The sequence below is a fragment of the Gopherus evgoodei genome, chromosome 2 (genome assembly GCF_007399415.2).
Source record: "Gopherus evgoodei ecotype Sinaloan lineage chromosome 2, rGopEvg1_v1.p, whole genome shotgun sequence".
Taxonomy (NCBI): domain Eukaryota; kingdom Metazoa; phylum Chordata; order Testudines; family Testudinidae; genus Gopherus; species Gopherus evgoodei.
In genome coordinates, this window is record NC_044323.1 from 61253950 (window position 1) to 61276996 (window position 23047).

The window sequence follows — 23047 nt, forward strand, 5'->3', positions numbered from 1 at the left end:
TGGACTCCATTCTCACAGTTCCTCCCCTAGTCCTCTCCTCCCTGGAATGGTGAAAAGACCCATGATTGGTAATGATGGGGAGTGCCCTTTGTTACCCCTTGACTGTTGGTAGCTTCGATCTTGGACGCATCTGACCTAGGGTGGGGAGCCTACCTCTACAACCTCAGGGCCTCTGGTCGCAAGAAGAACTCTGCCTGCACATAAACATCAGGCAGCTCAGAGTGGCACGCTTAGCTTGCCAAGTGTTCCTTCCCCAGATTTCAGGTGAGGCGGTACAAGTCCTGACAGACAGTATCGCGGCCATGTTCTGTATCAACAAGCAGGGAGGGGCTTGGTCTTCAGCCCTGTGTTGAGAGGCCAACCATCTATGGGACTTCTGCAAGAAGCACTCCATTCATCTCAAGGTGTCACATCTGGGAGCCCAAAATGTACTGGCGGTTCACCTCAGCAGATCCTTTTCCTCTCGCCATGAGTGGTCCCTTCATCTGGAGGTCACCAGGTTCACCGTCCAAAGGTGGGGGCCTTCCTAGGTGGACCTTTTTGCTACCAGAGAGAATAGGAAATGCCATCAGTTTTGCTTGGTACATGGGGACAGCCTGGGTTTCCTCTCTGACGCTTTCCTGCTCCCATGGACAGATCTTCTATTCTACGTCTTTCCTCCGATCTCTCTGGTCCACAAGATCCTCCTAAAAATCAATGAGACAAGGTGAGAGTTACTCTGATAGCCCCCGTGTGGCCACGCCAGCACTGGTTCGACACACTCTTAGAGCTGCTATTGATAGGTCCAAGCTGTCTGGACCTCATCTCACAAGACCATGGCCGATTGCTTCACCCAAACCTTGCCTTCCTGCACCTAATTGCATGGATGCGGCATGGCAGAACATAGAAGAATAGGCTTACTCGGAACAGGTCTGCAGATGTTGGTAGGTAGTAGAAAGCTGTACACCAGGGCTTCCTACCTGACCAATTAGAAACACTTCTTGACATGTCGGGGTTCCTTCCCCACTCTGAACGTTAGGGCATAGATGTGGGGACCCACATGAAAGACCCCCTAAGCCTATTTTTACCAGTTTAGGCTAACAGTATGCTGCCACCACCAAGCGAGTTAACCAAATATTTAGGGAGAGCCACTTGGAACTCTGCCAAATATCTCCCAAGTCCCTAACCCCACTTTTCTGGGCAGGCCTGAGAATGATTTCTCGCCTAAGCCCCTACACCCCTTTTCCTGGATAGACTTGAGAATAATCCACCCCAAGCCTCTACACCCCTTTCCCTTGGAAGGCTTGAGAATGTCCCCTCACCACTTAGTCCTGGTGAACGCAGATCCAAACCCTTGGATCTTAAACAATGAAAAATCAATCAGGTTCTTAAAAGAAGAGTTTTAATTAAAGAAAAAAGGTTGAAAGGAGTACCTCTGTAAGATTAGAATGAAAGATAATGTTACAGACAATCAGAGTCAAAACACAGAGGGTTTCCCTCTGGGCAAAACTTTAAAGTTACACAAAGAACCCAAATTTATCCTCCCTCTTTTATTTGCAAAAGAACTTGCAAACAAGAAAATAAATGTAATCTAACCATTCCTTCTCTAAATACTCACTACCCTATAGGAGTGGGATGGCGCCTTGTTTCTCTGTCTCCAGCAAAAGTGGGCACACAGCCCAGACAAAAGACTTTTTCCCCTTTCAGGTTTTAAAGTATCTTGTCCCCTTATTGGTCCTTCTGGACAGGTGTCAGCTAAGTTATGTAAGCTTCTTAACCCTTTACAGGTAAAAGAGGAATTAACACTTAACTGTATGTTGATGACAACATGGGCTTCTCAAAAGTGCTCTCTCCGTCTTGATCGTCCCTTCAGTCTGTCTTGGACTACTTGCTCCATTTAAGATGCGAGGGCCAAGTTCTGCTGCTTATCAAAGTGCACTTAGCAGCCTTCTCAGCCTTCCAGCCACTGTTCTTCCATGAGGTGACAGTACGGTTTCTCAAGGGGCAGGAGAGGCTCTAATCTCAGATCTATGAGCCAATACTATGCCATGGGACTGAAAACTGGTTCTGTTGGGACTCATGGGTCCTTCGAGCTGCTAGCATTGTGTCCCCTGCTGTTTCTCCCTTAGGAAAATCGCCTTCTTGATGGCGATCACCTTGGCCAGAAGGGTCTCTGAAATCAAGGCCCTGACATCAGAACCGCCTTACATAATATTCTTCAAGGACAAGGTCCAACTGCACCCCCACTTTGCCTGCCTGAGAAAAGTGGTGTCACAATTCCATAGCAGCCAGACCAGTTTTCTTCCTGAATCCTCACAGGAACTCTGAGGAATGGCGGCTTAGCTCACTGGACGTTAGGTGTACCCTTGCCTTTTATATTGAGAGGACTGAACCCTTCCACAAATCAACAAAACTCTTCGTCGCAATAGCGAAAAGGATGAGAGAGCTCCCTGTGATCTTGTCCTGAATAACCACATGTATTTGGGCTTGCTACAAGCAGGCGAATGTCCCACCTCCATCCATCTCAAACACTCACTCCACAACGGCCCAGGCTTCATCAGTAGTGTTCCTCACACAGGTCCCAATCCAACACATCTTCAGGGCCACAAACTGGTCATCCGTGCATACCTTTGCATCTCACTACGCCATCACCCAGCAGACCCAGGATGATGCCAGTTTTGGGAGAGCGGTGTTGCTGTCAGTGTGTCCATGAACTCTGAGCCCACCTTCTGAGGTACTGTTTGAGAATCATCTAACATGGAATGAACATGAGCAAGCACTTGAAGAAGAAAACAGTTACTAACCTTTTTGTAACTGATGTAAATGTGTTGCTCATGTCCACGCCACAACCAACCCTCCTACTTCTCTCTCGGAGTTAATGGCAAGAAGGAACTGAGAGGGTGAGTGGCCGGCAACACCCTTTATGCTGGCACATGAGCATGCAGCTCCAGAGGGCACTAGAGCTGGTGTGATGGATACCACTGAGGGAAAACTCTCTGGCAATGGTGCATGCGTTGTGCACACACCTAACATGGTATGGACATGAGCAACACATCTTGAACAACAGTTATGGAAAGATTAGTAACTGTTTTTTCTTCTCACTCTACTAGAAAGGTGGGTCAGAGAAAACTGAGGTAACTTTGTGGAAATGCAGTACTCTAAGTTACACAGTCACAGGATGGTTTCTAAATATTCCTATGTTGTAAATTTTTTGGAGCAAGACCTGACATAGTAAATGTGTGTACTACATCTAGTCAAATGGAACCCCTAATCTTTGAAAGGGATCTCTCAGTAATCCAAAAGAAAACTTGTACATGTTAATGTTCGCAATGGCAGTCAAATCCACCAGGCATTAACTCAGTCATATGGAAATCAACCACTATATTTGTACTCTACTAGCTTGTATCGTAGATATGCTTAGATGTGATGGATACGGCATTTCTAACGGTGAATATAACAGGAATATTGATCACTTGGAATAGCATCAAAAGCCTGTAATTTCGTTTGTCACTCATTCCTAATCAAGTGTGATGCATTGTAACCTAACTAGTTAAACTCACCTTTTATAAATAGAAAGCAATTTTACTACATAAAGAATCTGAAGGAAAATATCTTGATACTATCACGGGTTCGGTCACAGGAACCCTGTTGGGACTATCACCTGATGGGCTCAAAGGTAATTTCAGCACATTTTCCCTGTCAGGTTGGGATTCCAGAACCCTGCCTTGTTGAGCCAGATACACTAGCCTGCTGCAGCAGCAACCCAGGGTCTGGTCCATTTCCCCAAAGCTGCAGACATAACTGAAGATAGCTCAGCAGGTTATCTGGTTTTCAGCACCCAGACACCCTGTTCCCAATGGGATCCAAACCCCAAATATATCTGTTACGCTGTATAAGCTTTATACAGAGTAAAAATTCATAAATTGTCTGCCCTCTGTAACACTGAGAGATATGCACCGCTGTTTGCTCCCCCAAGTATTAATCACTTACGCTGGGTTTATTAATAAACAAAAGTGATGTTATTAAGTATAAAAAGTAGGATTGAACTGATTTCAATTAATACCAGACAGAACAAAGTAAGTCATCAAGCAAAATAAAGCAAAAACACGCAAGTCTAAGCCTAATACATTAAGAAACTGGTTACAGGTAATCTCACTCTCAGAGATGTTCCAGTAAGCTTCTTTCATGGACTAGACTTCTGTCTAGTTTGAGCCCAATCCTTTCCCCTGGTACAGCCTTTGTTAATCCCAGCAGCCATCTCAGGGGGTTTTCTCATGACTGGTAGTGTATTTTGTTCCGCTTCACCCCCTTTTATAGCTTTGGCAGAAGGTGGGAATCTTTTGTCTCTTTGGGTCCCCACCCCTCCTTCCAAATGGAAAAGTACCAGATTTGAGATGGATTTCATTATCCGGTGACATGTCACTGTAAGACCCCAATCTCCATTCCCCCTGGGCTGGCCCACAGGTACACAGGAAGGCTTTCAAGTAACTAAGGCCATTTACAACTGATTGTTTCTGAAGCACCCTTAATGGCCTCCACTTTATATGTTTACATCAGTGATACAATTTTATATCTTGCTCTCCTAACTCCAGATATAGAAATAACACATGCAAACAAATAGGATGAACACACTTAGTAGGTTACAAGCTTTCTAACGACATCATACAAGGGATATTTAGCGTAAAGCATATTCCAGTTATGTCCTATTCATAAGCATATTTCCATATTACATATGGAGTGCAAGGTCACAATATCATTTCTTGTTATGTAGTACTTGCAAGGAGTTTAGGTATGATCTCTGTCTGCTGTTCCTTCTGTATAGAATGAAAGTGATAGCTTGATTCTCAAGAGAAATGAAGTGCGACAGAATTTGTATTCTGCAGTGGAAGAATTCATTCTGGAAGTGGATGAGCTACCTCTCTCTGAACGGTCAACTATTTTGCAGGTTGGAAAGAAACTTCTTATTACTATTATTATTAAACACTTCTAATCTGCTCTTCAATTTTTTTGAAGGTCAGTGTGTTAGAATTGAAGGTTTCAACAGCAGTAAATTGAGATTAGTGTATTACATGACTAGGCAGTATAACTTTTTCCCCACCTTTCTGTTAAGTTATCTTTGTAGTTTGATTTACTCAGTAAGGACAGCAACCTGCAAATACATTTTTTAAACATGCTAGTTATTTTTGTTTAGAATATGTAATTAGTCATATATTTTTACAGTATATACTCTGATAGTAGTATGTTTTTTCCCCCACATGGAAAACGAGAAAGTAGTGGGAAATTACGTAAAACCATATGCAGACATGTTTTAAAACAGGGGTCGGCAACCTGAGGCTCGCGTGCCAAAGGCAGCACGGGGGCTGATTTTTAGTGGCATGCTGCTGCCAGCCAGGATCCCGGCTGTCAACCCTGCGCATCCTGCTACTGGCCTGGATTATAGAACCCCAGACCCTTAGCAGGATGAGCTGCTCAGCCAGCTGCTGGTCTGGGGTTCTGGACGCTGGCCCTTTGCTAGCCGGCATCCTGGCCGCTGGCCCTGCTCAGCCTGCTGCCAGCCTGGATGGACGGCTGGCAGCAGGCTGAATGGGGCTGGTGGCTGGGACCCTGGCTGACAGCGGCCGGCGGATGGAACCCCAGACCAGCAGCGGGTTGAACGGCTCATCCCGCTGCTGCTCTGAGGTTCCGTCTGCCTCTCGCGCTACCAGTCTGTCATGCAAAACTTTAAATTAATGAAGACTTGGCACACCACTTGCCAAAGGTTGCCAACCCTTGTTTTAAAATATTCAAAAACAGTTCAGCACTGAAAAATTGGTAACAAGCGTGTGTTCCTGATTGTGAAGTCCTTTCATTTGAAGGCAAAATAATGTGAAAACTAAGAATTGCCATAATCCAAAATTATTAAACACTTTTTTCATCTCTGTATTAAGCCCAAGCCTGCAACAGTTTGCTGTTCTGATCCTTAAACCATTAGGAAAGTGATCAGTTGCTGATTGATTGTAAGCAGTGTGTCCCTGTAACCCCAGGAACTCTTCTTTTGGTGTTGAAAAGGGGTTAGGTGCTAGTTTAGGCAGAGCAAGCCAGTATTCAGCCTATTCACAGAAAGCATGACTGAAACCAAGTTTTGCTGGGTCTCAGTCATGCTTTCTTTATCAATTTTGTCTGATCTCTTTTAGCAGGTCAAATGTTCTCAACACCATTTGAAGTGGGGAAGAGTGGTTAGCCATAAGTTGTCTTTTCTGGGGCAGATAAACCCTAATGTGCATGCTGCTTTTCACATCACATTTGAATGAATATCAATCAATAAGGAATAAGTTGTGATAATCAAGCTCAGTTCTGCTGTAACACAAGATGGCTTTGAAATCTGGTCTGTGAAAGTGAGTGCTAGTATTGTACATTAGCTCATAGCCTCCTAGTGCGCATTTGCAATATTTTTTTTTTCTATTTTTTCCTTTTTTACTCCGTTATGCTACATGCACTTGAAGATGTGAGAAGTTTTACATTTGCAAATAAATTATTTTATAACCAAAATTTCAGTGTGTTTGAGGGATTTTTAATGGAGAATCTTTATTGTAGTGAATAACAACAAGCAAATATACATTCTTCATTAAACTGTACCACTCAGAGTCATAGTAATGAGTCATCTGAGTACATGCGAACCAATGAGAACCCGAACTTCGGCCAACCTGTTCAAGTGCGGCATGGATCTGATCAACAGTATGGCAATAAAAATTAGCATTATTGAAAAACTTGAATTGGGAGGATTTTTAAATAGTGCATTCAGAAGTACAGTTAGATTATATCAGAAAAATATTTGTTTTTCTGATTCTGCTGCTATGCTGCAGAACTTGGATGTTTTTGATTCACTGGAAAAGGAATTCATTTAAATAGATTATATGGATCTGGCATCATTGGAAAGAATAAAATGTCTGGACCTAATAGTTTCAAATAGAATAAAACTGATTTTTTTCCTAGCTGCATTACAAGATTGTGCTGCTTTAGCTCCTCTAGGTGGTAGTCTTTAAACATTTTTTATATGCTGTACCAAGTAGAATTGCAGCAAGATTTTTTAGATAGTTAATAGTGTGTCTTGAATGTTGAGTGCATTCAGACCTTCTCCTATTAGTTATGCTCAACAAAATATTTTTTTTTCTTGTTCTTTAATATAATTCTTCTGACAGATTCAACTAGTATTTGAAAATGGAGGGTAAAAGACTAAAATAATACCTCCAAATATTAACACTGCCTTGGTTATGGACTAGTCTATAGTATAGTTGCTTGGGTTTTCAGTTACTGTGTTTACTCAGTAAGAACAGTTATGAAGAAATAGGATTCAATTTACAGGATTTTAACAGGAAAGTTTTCCTTGATAGCCTGATTCCTCATACAGATTATTTCTTCTAACTAGTTTTTCAGTGTGACTAGTTCCAGCTGTATTTATTACAGGTTTGGGAATAATACTGCAATAAAACTATTACAGTTCAGAAGGTATGTTTTCAGGTGCTAAGCAGCACTCTGAATTTTTTTTTCTCAGATGAAATGTCTGTTTTGTTTCTGATTGTTCTCAACCTGGAGGTTACTTCTCCGATCTCTTCACCAACCCCCATGCACAAAATAAATTGTGGTAAATTCTTGTCCCGATGTTCTTGAGAAAGTGTAAAAAAGAGTTTTCATCAGGCAGAAATTTTTCAGATGACTTTAGTGATTCTGATAATTCAAATGACTGCTGTAAACTTGTCATAGACCTACCCCTTAGTTAAGAAAAGCGTATTTTGCATATTTGAAGATGTCTGATTTTAGAATGAAGTAGTAGAAAAACATCTACTATGCTTGCGTGAATCTTATTCACTACTATTACAGTGTTCAGGCACATACTTAAATAACTGAATAAATTCAGTGTCCCAAACTGTTGCAGTGTTGTGTGTTTTAATGTTGGGAAGTTCATTTTCGGTCCCCCCCCACAGCTAGAAATCTGCTGTGCTGCACATTTACAGTATAAGGGTCTTATTGTAACAATATATAATCCTGTATAATGCTAGATACATGTAATGAGTCTATTCTAGTTGTAGGAATAAGTACTTTCTGTCTCTTGTATATCTAAATTCTCAGCCATTCTCTTGCATTATTTTTTTTGTATTACAGTATTATATGGTGTCGTATCTTGTTGTACATTCAACAAAGATTTACATCTGGTACATTAACCTTGTAAGTTATGTTGTAGCAATGATAGTATATATCATTGCTTTCAAAATCATTGGGGAAATGTACATGATCAACCAATCAGAACTGTGTGATAAATCTATACCTACAAGAAGGTAAGGGTAAAAAAAAGGCTGTAATTCAAGGAAGGGTACCCAGCTAGTCTCCTTCCTCCTCAGTCTTTTTTTCACCTCCTGAATGTATAGGTGATGCTTCAGCCTTCTGAGCTATGAAGGAGAGTTAAGAGATAACTATTTTATGAAAGAAAGTTGGAGGGGAGAGTTTGTCTGCCTATAGCTAAATACAGGTTGGAGGCACTGCCTGAGACTCCCCCTAGGAATAATCTTCTTCCCATGCTGCTGCCTCTTCCATTCACCAGTGGCATGGAACACCTCCTCTACGTTTGGATAAGGCCTCTGATGTTGCCATCCTGTGTGTGCGTGTATGTGAAAGCCCAGGCTTCTCCTCTGCCTGTCCTCAGTTATCACTGGTGCGACGGGAGAACTTTAGCTATAGGCTCCTTTGTTCCCTATAGCTTCTGGTGATCTAGGGCTCCTTTCCACCCCCATCTCATGTAGCAGCTTGTCCTAAGAGGGAGGCCTGGATCAGGTACGTACATACCTCTACCCTGGTTACTCTCCAGCCTGCTCTGTCAGCAGTGAGGGCAGTGGTACCAAACTTTTCTTGTCACGCCCCCCTCTTAGCAGTAATGGAATCTGTCCACATCCCTCCTCCATTACTGCACAGTTGGCACAGTTGAACTGGGTCTGGGGGAGTAGCTGGGGCTAGAAGTGGATCTGGCCTGGGTGTGGAGAGGGAATGAGGGCAGAGCTGGGCTGTTAGTGGAACAGGGAGTGGAGTGGAGCGGTGGCTGGGGACAGCTGGGTTGGAGGCAGAGCAGGGGGTGGAATGGAGCTGCAGCTGGGGGTGGAGAAGGGGCAGAGTGGAGCTGTGGCAGGGGGTGGAGCTGGGCTGGAGTGGAGCAGGAGGCGACATAGAGCTGTGGCTGGGGTCGGAGCTGGGTTGGACGCATCAACCTTGAAAGTTCCTCCATGCCCCCTAAGGGGGCATGCCACACAGTTTGGCAACCATTGAGCTAGAGGAACCTCTTAGTGACTTCTGCCACTGGAAATGTATAATGGCAGGCAACTGCCTAAGTTCTCTGCTACAGCAGGAAATCTTATACAGGTTGCCCTTCCCTGTGGTTCCTGTTGTGCCATTGGGCCCTTTGTTGTGAGAGCCGTGGGTTCAGCTAGGGGTACCCCACCCCTTTATTGAGCAGACTGGCTCTCTTCTGGCTCTGTACAAATCCATTCACTTCTTCATCCACAATAGGTTCTTTGCCTACTTTCTCCATTGTTTGCATCCACAGTAATGTGGTAGGAGGTTCCGACTGTAGTTGGTTTACATTGTATGGAACAGATCATCAGTGAGCTAAGGGAATCTCCTTCAGCATCCAACAACTTTATGAGCTCAGTGCTTCATCCCTCTTTCCTCAGTCCCAGTTTTAAGACTCCTATCTGTGCTCCCTCATCATTTTTCCCTTTCCCACCTTCCTGATGCTCCAGTCCCTCTTGTTCCCTGATTCTTGTGGAGAGACCCTGTTGGCCTGCCTCTTTGAACCCTGGAAGAAGACTGCCTGCTGGAGCCATGTTAGTGGTAGAGTTGGGGTGGCAGTGTGAAGTACTATGCCTCTGTTCAAGCAGAAGCTCTTATTGCTAGGATATTAGCATCTTTGGGGGAAAACAGCAATCACTAAGAGAGGTGTTTTCAGGAGAAAAGCCTGCATGGTTCCCCTCAGCGTTCCCCTTTTGCAAGGTTGTCACTGTTGGTAAGTGTCTTACTTCTCCCCAAGTGGCTGATAAGTGATTTCTCTGACTTTAAGGCCAAAGTGTAGTGGATGTCACCTACTTTGGTCACCTACTGCTCTGCCTACTTTCTCACCACACCAGTGATGCTATTCATCCACAGAGAATCTGGGCCAGATTTGCAGTTGCTCTCCTTGCTGTCCTAGTTGCCACCATTTAGCATTGATCGCTCGAGTGCTGCAGTCTGGTCTTGGTCAGCTCTGTGACCCAGTTGCTGTCAGGGCCACAAAAGCGATCAAGTGGTCATTAGAAGACTCCAGACAAGTGACATAGTTCTTGTGTAATGTCATTTTTGGTAGTGCTCTCAGCTCTGGTGGTGTCTCCAGGCTTGGCTGCAGGCATGTTTAGCCCTGGGACTAGAAGGATGACCTGCCTGCAAAGGTGAAGCTTGCTACCAAACTCTCTTTAAAGGAGCTGAAGTCTTTGGAGAAGGTCTTGGTAATATAACCTGAGCATTCTGAGGGCAAAGAAAACTCAGTGTCTCAGTTTCCAAAACACTCTGCATCAAGCAAGCCTTCCAGCCTCATTCTCTCAGGGTTACGTTAAGTCCTTTTGATGCAGGGAACAATCTAGACAAGTAAAATCAGCAGTTCACCACCTTTAGAGCTCATGGTAGGAGCTCACAAGCTGATGGGAAGGTGTTTAGCACAAAAAATACTGTCAGCCATTTACATCCCTTTTTTTGTGGAGAACTTTATCTTTTGGACACAGAAAATCAAATGCCATCATCAAAAAGGAATGCACAAATATTCCCCAGCATGGAATTTTTTATCCAGGTGCACAACCCTGGGTTCAGAAAATAGCTTTTTGCCAGGATGTCAGCAGAAAATTGACCTGGCATTTTCTTCAATTCATTTGGCAGACCTTTTTTCTTTAAAAGTGTGGGTTTGCTCCCTAAAGATTTGGCCTGAAAACCATCTCACTTTCATGCTGATTTCGTTTTTCCCCCGTCAAGTTCCATATATGGAGGGAAACTCCGCGCTTCAAGTATTTATGTTGTATTTAGATTGAACTTGAAGTTTCAGGATTGGAAAAGCCCTATTTATTAGGGTCTTGAAAATTCAAAGGGGTAGGTGCTTCAGATACTGCAGTTTCTGTGTGGGATTATCTCTTAGATTATGACCAAAAGAGCTCAGGAGAGATTTGACTAGAGACTTGTCTTCCTGACATTTGTTTAGAATGTCAGATCTGTTACGTGGTTGACACTTCTCATGACCTGCTTGTTTGCTGCTGTAGGGAGCAATCTAAGGTGAGCTCCTTTTGTCTTAATACTATTGGTCACATCCACACCCAGTTCTTGGTCACAGGGAAGAAGAGATTTGAAAAGGGGAAAATTGCTTTTGTGTAGTTTCTTCTCTCTCTTCCAACCCCCCACCTTCTGAATCCTGTTGTCCTCCCGCCTGTCTTTTGTATGCTGTTAGATATGTCTGGAAGTGCTCGATTGGAAAGGCAGGAGCCTGGTTATGTAGATGCCACCACGATTCACAGACTTTTTGCCATCTTACCTCTGGCAGATGAGAGACCTAGCATAGCCAGTTCTGAGAGGAAAGGAGGAGACTACACACTTACCAGTTAATAGTCTAATTTGTGACTTGAATAGGATGGTTAGATCCTATGGGTCTAGATTTTTCAGAAGTGAAAAGTGCCGTTGTGAGTCAGCGCACACGCTTAATTCTTTCATTTGTGATCACTCATTAAATGTCTTTTAACTGCCTATTTATAGGACATCCATCAAGTTCCTTTCTGTTTGCATACCTGCTATTTTTTTTTTTTTTTTTTGCTTACCCTGTACAGGAACTGTCTGGTTCTCTGGAGGCAATATATGGTCAAGTTAGTGAAGCAAATGACTCTGAGGAGGCATTTCAGCAGTTTTTTGAGTGGAAGCAAACTAAACTGGAGGAATTCAATCGTGTCAGAAGTGTTACAAATGCTTCCCTACAGATTCTTGCAACATGGTTCAGTGGCATGAAAAAGGTAGAACAGACTTTACTTCTATCCTGTAACGTATGTGAAAAAGACACAGTCCTGCATGCAGACAGTAATCCTGTGCAATAGATGTTAGTGCCTGATAGGCAGGTATTATGGGAGAGCTAAATACAAGTTTCCATAGTTGTACTTGTGAAGAGTGCAACTTGGTGCCAGTGTTCAGTGTAAAGAGGACAGCGTTTAGTGAGGACCAGATTACTATCTTACCTCAGTACCTAATACATATTGGAGTCAGCTGGTACAAAATATAAATGCATGCTCTTGGGTTAGAGGACATGTTTCATGGTTCAGTTAAGTATTTTCCTGGGCTGACCTAATATAAGCATATCATGGGGGGAGAAAGAACTGCTCAGTGCATTAAAATAATCTGTTCAGACTTTTTTCCAATGATTAAACAAAAACATCCTCATTGCTCCTTTCATCCTACTTTTGAACTAAAGACTTGAAGGTAAATTAAAGGAATCTAATCAAACACTGATGCTGAAATAGTCTGAGTAGAGAGAAAGAAAAACAAGGATTACCAAATGAATGAACAGGCTGTTTCTGATTTTAAAATGCTCTATGTACAGATTACTTTTTCCTTGTCTTGAAATGTTATGTGGAGGAATTAATGCAAATTGGAAGATTGTCTAGTGTTGTATTTTTATGTAGTATTGTCCCTAAACTGATGTGCTGTTGTAATGCTGTCATATAGCTTACAACAGTGCTTAGTTTATATCTGGCAGTTTCCCCACAGCACGTTGGGTAGGGTTGAGTTACCTCTCCTTCCTTCTCCACTGCCCCCAGGAAATTGGAGAATCCTCTTTAGAACTTTGCCAGATCAGAATACTGACTCTTGCACCGCTGATACAAGATGATGTGCTTTAAGTGCATACCAGAAATAGAGGGCTATTTTGTTTTACTGGCAGTCACTTTTATTTTCCTTGTTAAATTGTGGAAGTGGGTGCCATAGACGTTTAGCAGATGCTCCTGGATGGTGCTTTTGCAGCATTTTCTTTTAAACTCTGTGGGAAGTAGTCAATAATATTGTGGAGCAACCTTTTGGATATGTCTGTACAGCCACTAAACACCCATGGCTGGCCCGGCCTGCAGGACTCAGGCTGCTGGGCTGTAAAATTGCTGTGTAGACATTCAGGCTCTAATTGGAGCCTGAGTTCTGGACCCCATGCCCGGGGAGGGTCCCAGAGCCTGGGCTCCAGCTCAAGTTGGAACATGTACATCACAATTATACGGCCTCACCACCTGAGCCCTGCAAGCCCAAGTCAGCTGACTTGGGTCAGCTGTGGGTGTTTAATTGCTGCACAGCCTGTGGCAAATTGCTGGCACTACTATGATGGGTCTGGTGCTTTCTCTTTTTGTGCAGGTGTTCAGGGTGCCGTTTCTTGACCCTAATCTGGGGTATTAACTGTCCCAGTAGTACCCCAGGGAAGGGGAGTGGAGAGGGAGGGACCTGGGCCCTCCCAGCCCAGAGGCCCTAGGGATAGCAGTAGACATACTCTGTTAGTCTGGAAGTGGCTGCCTGAAGACAACTGCTTCTTAGGAGCAGTTGGACAATGTTTTGGGGCCAGGGAGAGGTAAGACTAAGACAATAAAAATGACCTGAACTTCCAGGGATGATTTAAAAGTGAAAAACACAGTCTGCTTGGATGAGAGAGGATATTATTATCCAGGTTAGCCATTTATTAACAGTAAATAGTTTCAGCCACTTAGGCCTACTCCACACTACAATATTTTACTATGCCTAAGTACTGCTGTGAACAGTTGGGTTATCTGACATGATGAATACTTTTTGGTAGTCAGTATAGACTGGAGTGGGCTGCGTTCAGCATGATGTCAGTTAACATAGTTATTCACAACCGTGTTGAGTTGCAGTTCAAGTGTACCAGATCTTAGAAACACAGTTACAGTTAAAGCAGTTTTAGTTACATGACTGATATTATGGATAATCCAAAATAGCAATATTACCAAGGGGTACTTTTGTGTGCTGGTATGACTGCACAAGCTGATGCATTCATTCAAATCTAAACTTTGAAAATAGTCCAGACAGTTTGGGAAGTTCCAGATTTATGCAGATATGGTTTTGGTAGAGTTGGGATGGGGGAAGGGGAGCTTTTAGCCCCTAGACCTTTCATCAGCTTCAGTTGTGATTGCAATTGGCTGGACATTACAGTTCCTGTTTTTGTGAAAAAAGGGTGACCAGACTGGACAGAGAAACTATTTTAAACACACTATTTTAGGGTTTTTAAGTTCCATTAAATGTTTACTACTTTCACTGCAAATCCATTCTTAACATGAATCCATGTTTGTTTCCACGTGGCTGTCATTTTCAGAGGTTGGGTGGTCATTTTCAAATGTACTACTCCAGACTTTTTGAGCCTACGTTGTTACATAACTACTATAATCTTCACTTTTTATTTTGTGAAGTTCTTAAAATTAAAGCAATAACACATTTTCAAGATCTGCAGTTATACTGAATATACACACTTATTAGATGGTTGATTGAATGAATCTGAATAGGGCAAGTATGTAGTATAGCTCCGTATCTTTGGTGCATATGCTGTGTATTAATTACAGAGATCAGATTTCCATATTAGTGTGGTTGCTGCTGTTAATTTAATACTCCTACATGCACAATGCAAGAGAGAGCTATTTATCTAAAACATTTGACATTGCAATTAACATTTGGTGTAGCCGCAGGCTATCTTGCTCCATTGATTTATTCTCTGCTCTGTGGTATCCTAAACTTCATGCACAGAGGAAAGTTAAATTGTTTTCTTTGTAGGAAAAGCCTGTGCTTCATGTTGGGCACATCTGTGAGTTCATATGGCACAACAAACCAACCACTTGTATGCTCTTTTACTGTGATCTCTGAAACGGCCTTCAGTGTAGGAAGGACAGAATTCCTCCTATTTCAGAATAACACCATGAGAGCGCCTTTACCTTAGGGCTCACTGGAACATTTTAATTTTTGAAGTGTGCAGCTCTTTTCATTTCCCCCATCCCCCAGCTGTTAAAATGCAACATGGACTCCAAAATACATTTGTGCACAATCTACTTCTTATTTATCTTTAAAATGATTCAGCTGCTTAGTTCACCTCACTTAAAAACTATTTGCTTACAAAATCAGACATTAAAAATATAAAAGTGTCACAGCACACTATTACTGGAATTGCTTACTTTCTCATTTTGTCTGTTTAAAATTTTAGTTTGTACTGTCTTCGCTAGTGCTTTTCATGTTTCTTGTTAAAACTAGGCAAATAGCTAAATGATTGATGTACCCCCACGGGCATGTTTATTCCTGATTGAGAACCACTGGACTAATTTGTTAGTGAAAACATTTTAATCCTATGAGAATAGTATAATAGTACAATGAAAAAGCTGAGCTAAACACAGTTTCACCACACTGAGCTCAGTAACCAAGGAAGCTCGGATTACAGCCTTTGTTTCTATAATGAAAGGTCTGGGTAATAGGATACTTCAGCTATCCATGTGTCCATTTCACTTACAATTAAGCACTATGCAAGAGCAAGGTGTGCATTCTTGGGCTAGTGGTACAAATCTTGTGTTGAAGCATGAGGTAGAAGCAAGCATTTGCACCAAAGGTTTTGAAGTGCTTTTTGCTGTTGGAGTATTTTTTTTTTAAATCTTACAGCAACTTAGAGCAATCAACAGCTTCAGAAATAATTTTTTCCTCTCTCTCCCCTGCAAATATATCTCCACTATCCTTTTTTCACATGTAGCTAAAATTGCTTAATTTAGCTTTGATGTTGCTTTATCTCTCTTTCTTTTTTTAAAAAATTTTTACAGAGGGAGAAGCTGTTTTAGCATCACTGGATGTTGTCAAAAGGTTTCTCAATAATGAAACCTAAAAGTGCCTGTGTAGAAACACGAAGATGGAGAAGGGAATGGGTTTAACTGAAGACATCGCCTTTATTTTTCTCTGGAAAGATGATTTAAAAACACAAAATGAGAGGCTCTATCAGAGAAACTAAAGGGTTGTTTAACTCAGTGGTTTGCCAGACTACTGTACCCATTTTGGGAGACTGATTTGCCTTTTGTACCCCTAAGTTTCACCTCACTTAAAAACTACTTGCTCATGAAATCAGATATAAAAGTACAAGTGTCACAGCACACTAGTACTGAATTATTGCTTACTTTCTCATTTTTACATATAATTATAAAATAAATTGTGACCCTCAGGCTGAGAAAATCTTATATCGTATATACGACAGTATAAATAACTAATCTGTATAAAATTTTAGTTTGTACTGACTTGCCTTGTGCTTTTCATGTAGCCTATTGTAAAATTAGGCAAATATCTAGATCAGTGTTTCCCAAACTGTGTTCCGCAGAACACTGGTGTCCCGCACAATAGGTGTTCTGTGAAAGAATCATAATTAGAAAAAGTGGTCTTGACATTTTTTTTAATTTTAAATTTGGCATATTTGAAGTGTAGTTTGCAACTCTTTTTGAATGACTATAATTTAACATAAAACTCTTTTTGTAGTTATTGATAGACCTCGTGTTGAATATCATGGCGTAAAGAGAACGTGGCACGCAAGCATGTTGACTTCTACCCCTTTCGGGCATGTTTCAGTTAGTGACGTCGTACCCCTTCTGCTTGAGACTGTGCGAACTGTAGTGGTATGCACGCACCATTCTCTTTATGCCATGTTGAATATAATATATTTACTCAACGCGTTCAAACCTGTGGGTCTTTACCGTGTGTGTGATAAGCACAACAAAACTAGCTTTGCTTGAAACAATATAAATATTTGTGACAAACAAAATTTGACAAAAATCACTATTTCTAAATATTGTTACTAAACCTAATCACCGTGGATTTGTGGCTAAAAGAAGAATCTTTGAAATGAAAAGCAAGTTCTTCTGGTACTCCAACTGTGGCTGAAATAAACGAGCAAAATATTGTGACACTTCAAAGTGAGGATGAACAATTGCAGTCTTTTGTTGCCAAAAAATCTGTTAGTACTAGTGAGTTTTCCAAGGTGAAAGAATTTCCACCAAAGTATATCAAAAAACAAGAAGAAGCAGGTGTTAAATGACTGAAACTAAAGTATGATGAAAGTTATTTGTCTTTCGGTTTTACGTGTGTTGGAAATAAAGATGTTCCTGATGCACAGTGCATTGTGGGCAACAAAATACTAGCAAACAGTTCATTGGCCCCTGCTAAACTTCATAGGCTTTTGGAAACCAAGCATGCTGAATACAGAAACAAAGATATAAGTTTTTTTTTAAGAGGAAGTGTGACTCACTTGGAAATTATAAACTTTTGATGATTAAAATTGCTAAAACAGACAACAAAAGTGCAACAGAGGCATCTTATCAAGTAAGTTACCGTATAGTGTTTGCCAGAGAAGCTCACATATTGGAGAAATGCTTATCAAGCTTTGTGCGAAAGATATTGTAACGTGCATGTTGAGTGAGCAGTCTGGTTTAAAAAAATTGATGCTGTACAGTTGTCAAATAATACTGTTGCACGCCATATTAAAGATCTTGCCGATGACATAGGAAAAAGAGCTAGTTTGCCGACTGAAAATTTGCCATGAGTATTCATTGCAGATAGATGAGTCCACTGACATTTCAGGGCTTGCTGTGCTACTAGTATTTGTCCGATATAGATTAATAATATTACTGAAGAGGACCTGCTCTTATGTGAATCTCTGCAAACAACACAACTGGAGAGGAAATATTCAACTGCATCAACAATTTTATCAGAAAGCATGAAATTAGTTGGAGAAAATGTATTGATGTATGTACTGAAGATGCTCTGGCAATGATCGGGAAGATGAAGGGAGCTGTAACGCAAATCATAAGTGTGGCACCAGAAAGCACTAAGAGCCATTGGGCTCTATACAGAGAAGCACTTGCAATTAAGAAAAATACCAGCATATCTGAAAATTGTGCTCTGTGAAGGAGTACAAATTACCAATTTTGTCAAATGTCGACCATTTCAATCTGGGTTATTTAAAATTTTGTATGAGGAAATGGGTAGTCAGCACAAAACGCTTCTTTTACATACGGAAGTGAGGTGACTATCCAGAGGAAAAGTGCCTGTGAATCTTTTTGAGCTTCGTAGTGAACTACTGGTATTGTTCACTTCAGATAATTCAGGACGAAAATTTAATGATTTCTGACAAATTCCTCATGGCTAATGAGACTTGCGTATCTTGCAGATATTTTTGCAAAATTAAATGAAATTAATCTGTTGCTGCAAGGAAAGAATGTGACCATTTTTACTACAACGGAGAAAATTTCATCGTTAAAAAAGAAACTGGAATTCTGGACATCTTCTGTAGAAAAGAATAACTTCGACTGGTTCCCTAAAGTACATGAATTTCTGAATGAAATAAATTCTACAGTCCATGAAGAAGTTTCCAGTGCCATTTTACGTGACTTGCAGGCCTCTTTATTAGAATATTTTCCTACAACTACTGAAGATAATGCTTGGGTTCGAAATCCGTTTGTAATTACAGCCAAACCAGTCGGCTTTTCTGCGCATGATTATGAAAGCCTAATTGACTTGATTTGAAACAAAAGTTTAAGAATCTTCCGCTGAATAATTTTTGGAGCAGCCTAATAGAGTACCCTAATGTGGCTAAACATGAAGTTTGAGTGCTCCTTCCTTTTCCTACAATTTATTTATGTGAGATGGGATTTTCGTATTATACTGCAACAAAAACCAAATATAGGAATAGACTTGGTGCTGCGCCTGACATGAGGATTCAACTTTCCAGCATTATTCCTAATATTAAGTGAATTTGTGGTAGAAAAACACAGAAACACCAATCCCATTAAATCTAAATTTGTATTTTTGTTTATAAAAATATTTTCCTAGTAAAAATCTAATTTTTGTTTGGTTTCTGTGTATATATAAAAACAGGTTTTTTTAAGTAGAACGCTGTTTTTAATTTTGACTCTTGCACTTGATTTTTGTGCTACCTTATATGCGCTTTCCAGTTAGAAATTGTTAGTTCAGGTTATTTTAAATTTTTTATTTTTGCTTTGTTTTATAAAATAAAATATATTTAAATTATATATTAAATTAAATGCATTTAAATATAAATAATGCGATTTTTTTATTTGAAAACCAGATGACTACAAAATAATATTATAAGTGTTCTGTAATAGGTTAAACAGTGTTCTGTAGCCAAAAAAGTTTGGGAACCGCTGATCTAGATGAATTGATGTACCTCCTGGAAGACCTCTGCTTACCTCCAGGTGTATGCATACCCCTGGTTGAGAACCACTGGATTAACCTACCAGTTTTGTCTTGGTCATTTTCTGTTTCATTGTGTGAGTGAAAAAATACGTTGTTTTTCAATATTAGAAACTCAACAGGTGATGGATTTGTGATTCCTCTGCCACTTACATTAGTTTTAGTTTTAATTTAGATAAAATCAAGGTGAGGTTTGGAAAAAAGAACCAGAGGAAGGCAGGATTCAGTTTACATTTCTTTTCTAGTGATGAGGCACAGCCTGTATGTTTTCTAGGGGTTGTATCACCTGCAAGTCTCAATCAAACAATAAGAACGTGGCATTAGATTCTGATGGCCTGATTTCCAGAAGCGCTTGGCGTTTGTGCCAAAGCCCTGTTTTAATAGGAAGTACTAATTTTTTGCTGGTATTGTGCATTGACTTGTAAATATAGCATTCAGTTCTCTTTCCCCTGAAGCTTTTTGACCTGACATCAGAAGTATCTCTGAAGTCAGAAGAAGTGGTTGGCAATGTGGATGAAGTTCTTGAGAAGGCTGAGTCAGATATCTGCAAAGAGCTGGAGATTTCTCTAGTTGTAAGTTCCGATGATCTCTAACTTGTTCTTTCTTCTGAAAGTTTTATACAACTCTGATCCCAGTTACAACTTTTAACTTATGGATGGGTTGCTATTAATCATTGCAACTTAGGCAGCATCTTTGTCACATAAATGAGACAGAGAAGGTGTGTAAAGTTTTATATAGGCTGTCCCCTGGTGATGTAAGTGCCAGCATTGTACAGTGGCCTGAGCATAGGACGGGGAACTAGGAATTCCTGAGTTGTAATCTCAGCTCTATCACTAGCTTGCTGCATTGCCTTGGGCAAATCAGTGCCCCATCTATATAATGGGAATAATACTTCAGAGTGCTATTGTGAAGTTTAACGTAAGTGTGCTCTGAAAACATTAAGTGTGTAAAGTATTATGGTGGTATTAGATAATTTAGCCTGCTTCCATGCAAGTTCTTACTGCAATATATTCTCCAGTGCTTTGTCCAGTCTTAAATGGTTTCCACCACCTCTCCTTTAAGACTTACTCCATTATTCTCTCATTACAAAGCACTTACTTGTTTTCTGATGTCCAGCCTAGTTTTTTTCTTCAGTTATTTATCTTTATGATAAAGAGGATTGCTCCATTCTCTTCATTTTGATAATTCTTCTCTGAACTCCTTGCACTGTCTCAACAGTACAAGTCCCTGCTCTACCAGAGAGAAACAGCCAGGAACAGAAATTGAATCAGTCTCTTGATAATATAATGCTACTAGAACATCAGTTCAGTCAACACTTATTTTGACTGCAATCGGCAACAGAGCAGGTGACTTGCTTTTTAGAAGTGAAGATGATGCACATCTTGACATTTAGTACCCATTTAAAAAAGGAACCTAAGCTGTTAAGCTTTTTTATACAGTACAAAATATAACATGATAAAAATGAAGCTTTTGTATGGAAATGCCGATCAATCTTTATTTTACTCCGACATTTTGGTGAGCTGTTAAGACTTGTGAACTTTTCCATTTCCAGTCTCCTCAAGAAAAGAGATAAAAATCTGACATTAGAGCCATTCCATTAACATTGGTATTTTCAGTAGAATTTTATATCTTAGATATTGACACTTACAAATTGAGAATAACTGCAGCCTTTTATCTACTTCTTATGTGTAATTCAACCCAGGAACAAGATGAAGCAGATAAGGAAATAATCTTAAATGCTTACAGTAAAGTTATACGGAAGATCCGTCAGGAGCAACATCTAATCACTGTAGTACAGAGCAAGTATTTGGCCAGTGTTGAGGTCAGTTTACCCCTTTACCTGCTTGTCTATCACACTGTTCAATATTTTCTGAACTCATTTCTTTCTTAGGGTGTTCTTTAACTTTTTTTTTTATATTGAGGATTGTGTGTCTGGTTCTGGTGGTTATTTGCTTTTTGTTTTGGAAATGTGAGAACTACTGGTGTCCTGTTCTTAACTTAAAATTTAGCAATGCTTTTTATAAATAAGTAACTTAAGATTTGAGTCTACAAACTCTTTTTAAAAATTCATGAAGTGTAACTTTAAAGAGACTGTTAGTAGATGAATTTTTTTAAAGATGATTTTAAGATTGTATTTGTAAAGAAGCCTGCTCCTATAGGCAAGTAGTAATCTGTCCTACAAAAACTAAATTAAATAGTAGGCTTCAGCCAGTCTTTTCGAAATGCATTAGGACATGTATGTAAGTACATTCACTAACTGTTCCCTTTTTTAAAACTTAGTTTAAAAAGCAGATTGTGGAATGGTTGAATAAAAGCCCCAACATTGACAATTTGTTATCAATTAAGAAGACTTTGAAAAATGTAAAGGCACGACTCAGATGGAAGTTGGTTGAGAAGAGCAACTTGGAAGAAGTATGGAAATGTTCCTGTTTTTTTTTTAAACATACTACAGAGAAATTAAATTGCTTATCCCAGCTAAGTGGTAACCAGTGGTTATAATTTTCTAGATTGAAGAAGTTTCCTTTAAGTTCTGACTAAACAGGCATTTATTTGAAGACCAATTTTAAGTTAAGCAGTTTCAACTAAAAAAGCTGTGCAGAAGCTTTTCAAATATATTCCATAGTCCGGGCCTGGGTACCTCTGAAGTCAGCTCTTTTTGGGAAGGGGGAGTGTTGTGTGTAGTGACCTAGTCATATTTCATGTCATACTAAGCAAGAATATCTATCTTACTTTCCAGTGTTCATTGTGTGATCCCTTTCATCTTACCTGGTTTCTCAGACTCCATTTTTATTCACCTCCCTGTGGGTTATACTTTGGTGTTCATCGATCACTTCAGCTTTTTATGTGAATATTTTGTTTCTCTCCTATTTAAATGTGGGAAACCAAAAAAGCCAAGGAAGTTAAACGCACTTATATTGTCATATTTCTAGTTTTGAACTTCTAGCCACCTCAGTGATGGTGTGTACACCTAATCACTGATGGTGCATAAGGGTCATTGTTTGCCACAGCTTTCAGTTCTTTTTCAGATGAATAAGTCCTAAAAAATATAAGTATTTCCCCCAGCTCTGGCAGGGAGTAAGGGCAGATAAGTTTACATCTTTGCTGTACAAAAGTGGAGTTTTGCGAGGGGGTTTAGAGAGGGAGCTTGAGAGCCAGATACACTTAATTAACATTCTCTAAACTTAGACCAATAACCCAACCCCCCCAAATCTCCCTCCCGAACAAAGAAAATAATCCCCAACCAAAAACAGAAAAATCTGCAGGAGTAAAAATAATGCAGGCGGAAGTCCAGCAGCAGAATGGGGACCATCCAGTTTATTGCAGTGAATGAAGCTTGTATGATTACCTGCCTTGTGGACAAGTAGCATATGTGTGCACCCGGTGCAAGGAGCTCATAGCCCTCATAGACAGACCGTGGGCTCTTGAGACCAGAATGGCTGCACTGGAGGAGTAAGGGAGACAAAGGAGACTTTCCAGGACACAGTAGAGCAGACCGACCCCTGGTCTGACAACCTCTGTGCTGTTGAGGATGACAGTCTTGGGAAGGAGAACATCAAACTGGAGCAGAGGGAAATGATCTCAATTAGCACCCTCCTTTTAGATGATGTCATAGTATCCTCTTGCACTGAGGACATCACTTCAGGGGAGGGAATCCCAATTGTTAGGAAGAGACAGGTAATAGTAACAGAGGATTTGATCATTGATTCATTGAAAATATAGCTAGCTGGGTTTGTGATGACTGGTAGAACCACATGGTGACTGACCTGCTGGGTTTGAATGT

At 40.6% G+C, this 23047-nt stretch overlaps 1 protein-coding gene across 1 annotated transcript in view; it reads left to right on the forward strand.

Annotated features, from left to right (window-relative positions):
* STK31 (serine/threonine kinase 31) overlaps positions 1-23047 on the forward strand; it is a 104184-nt gene that overhangs the window by 31890 nt on the left and 49247 nt on the right. The window contains 5 exon segments of the mRNA XM_030550784.1: positions 4802-4924; positions 11838-12017; positions 19722-19838; positions 20969-21088; positions 21547-21678. Of these exon segments, the coding sequence (XP_030406644.1) occupies positions 4802-4924; positions 11838-12017; positions 19722-19838; positions 20969-21088; positions 21547-21678 (672 nt within the window).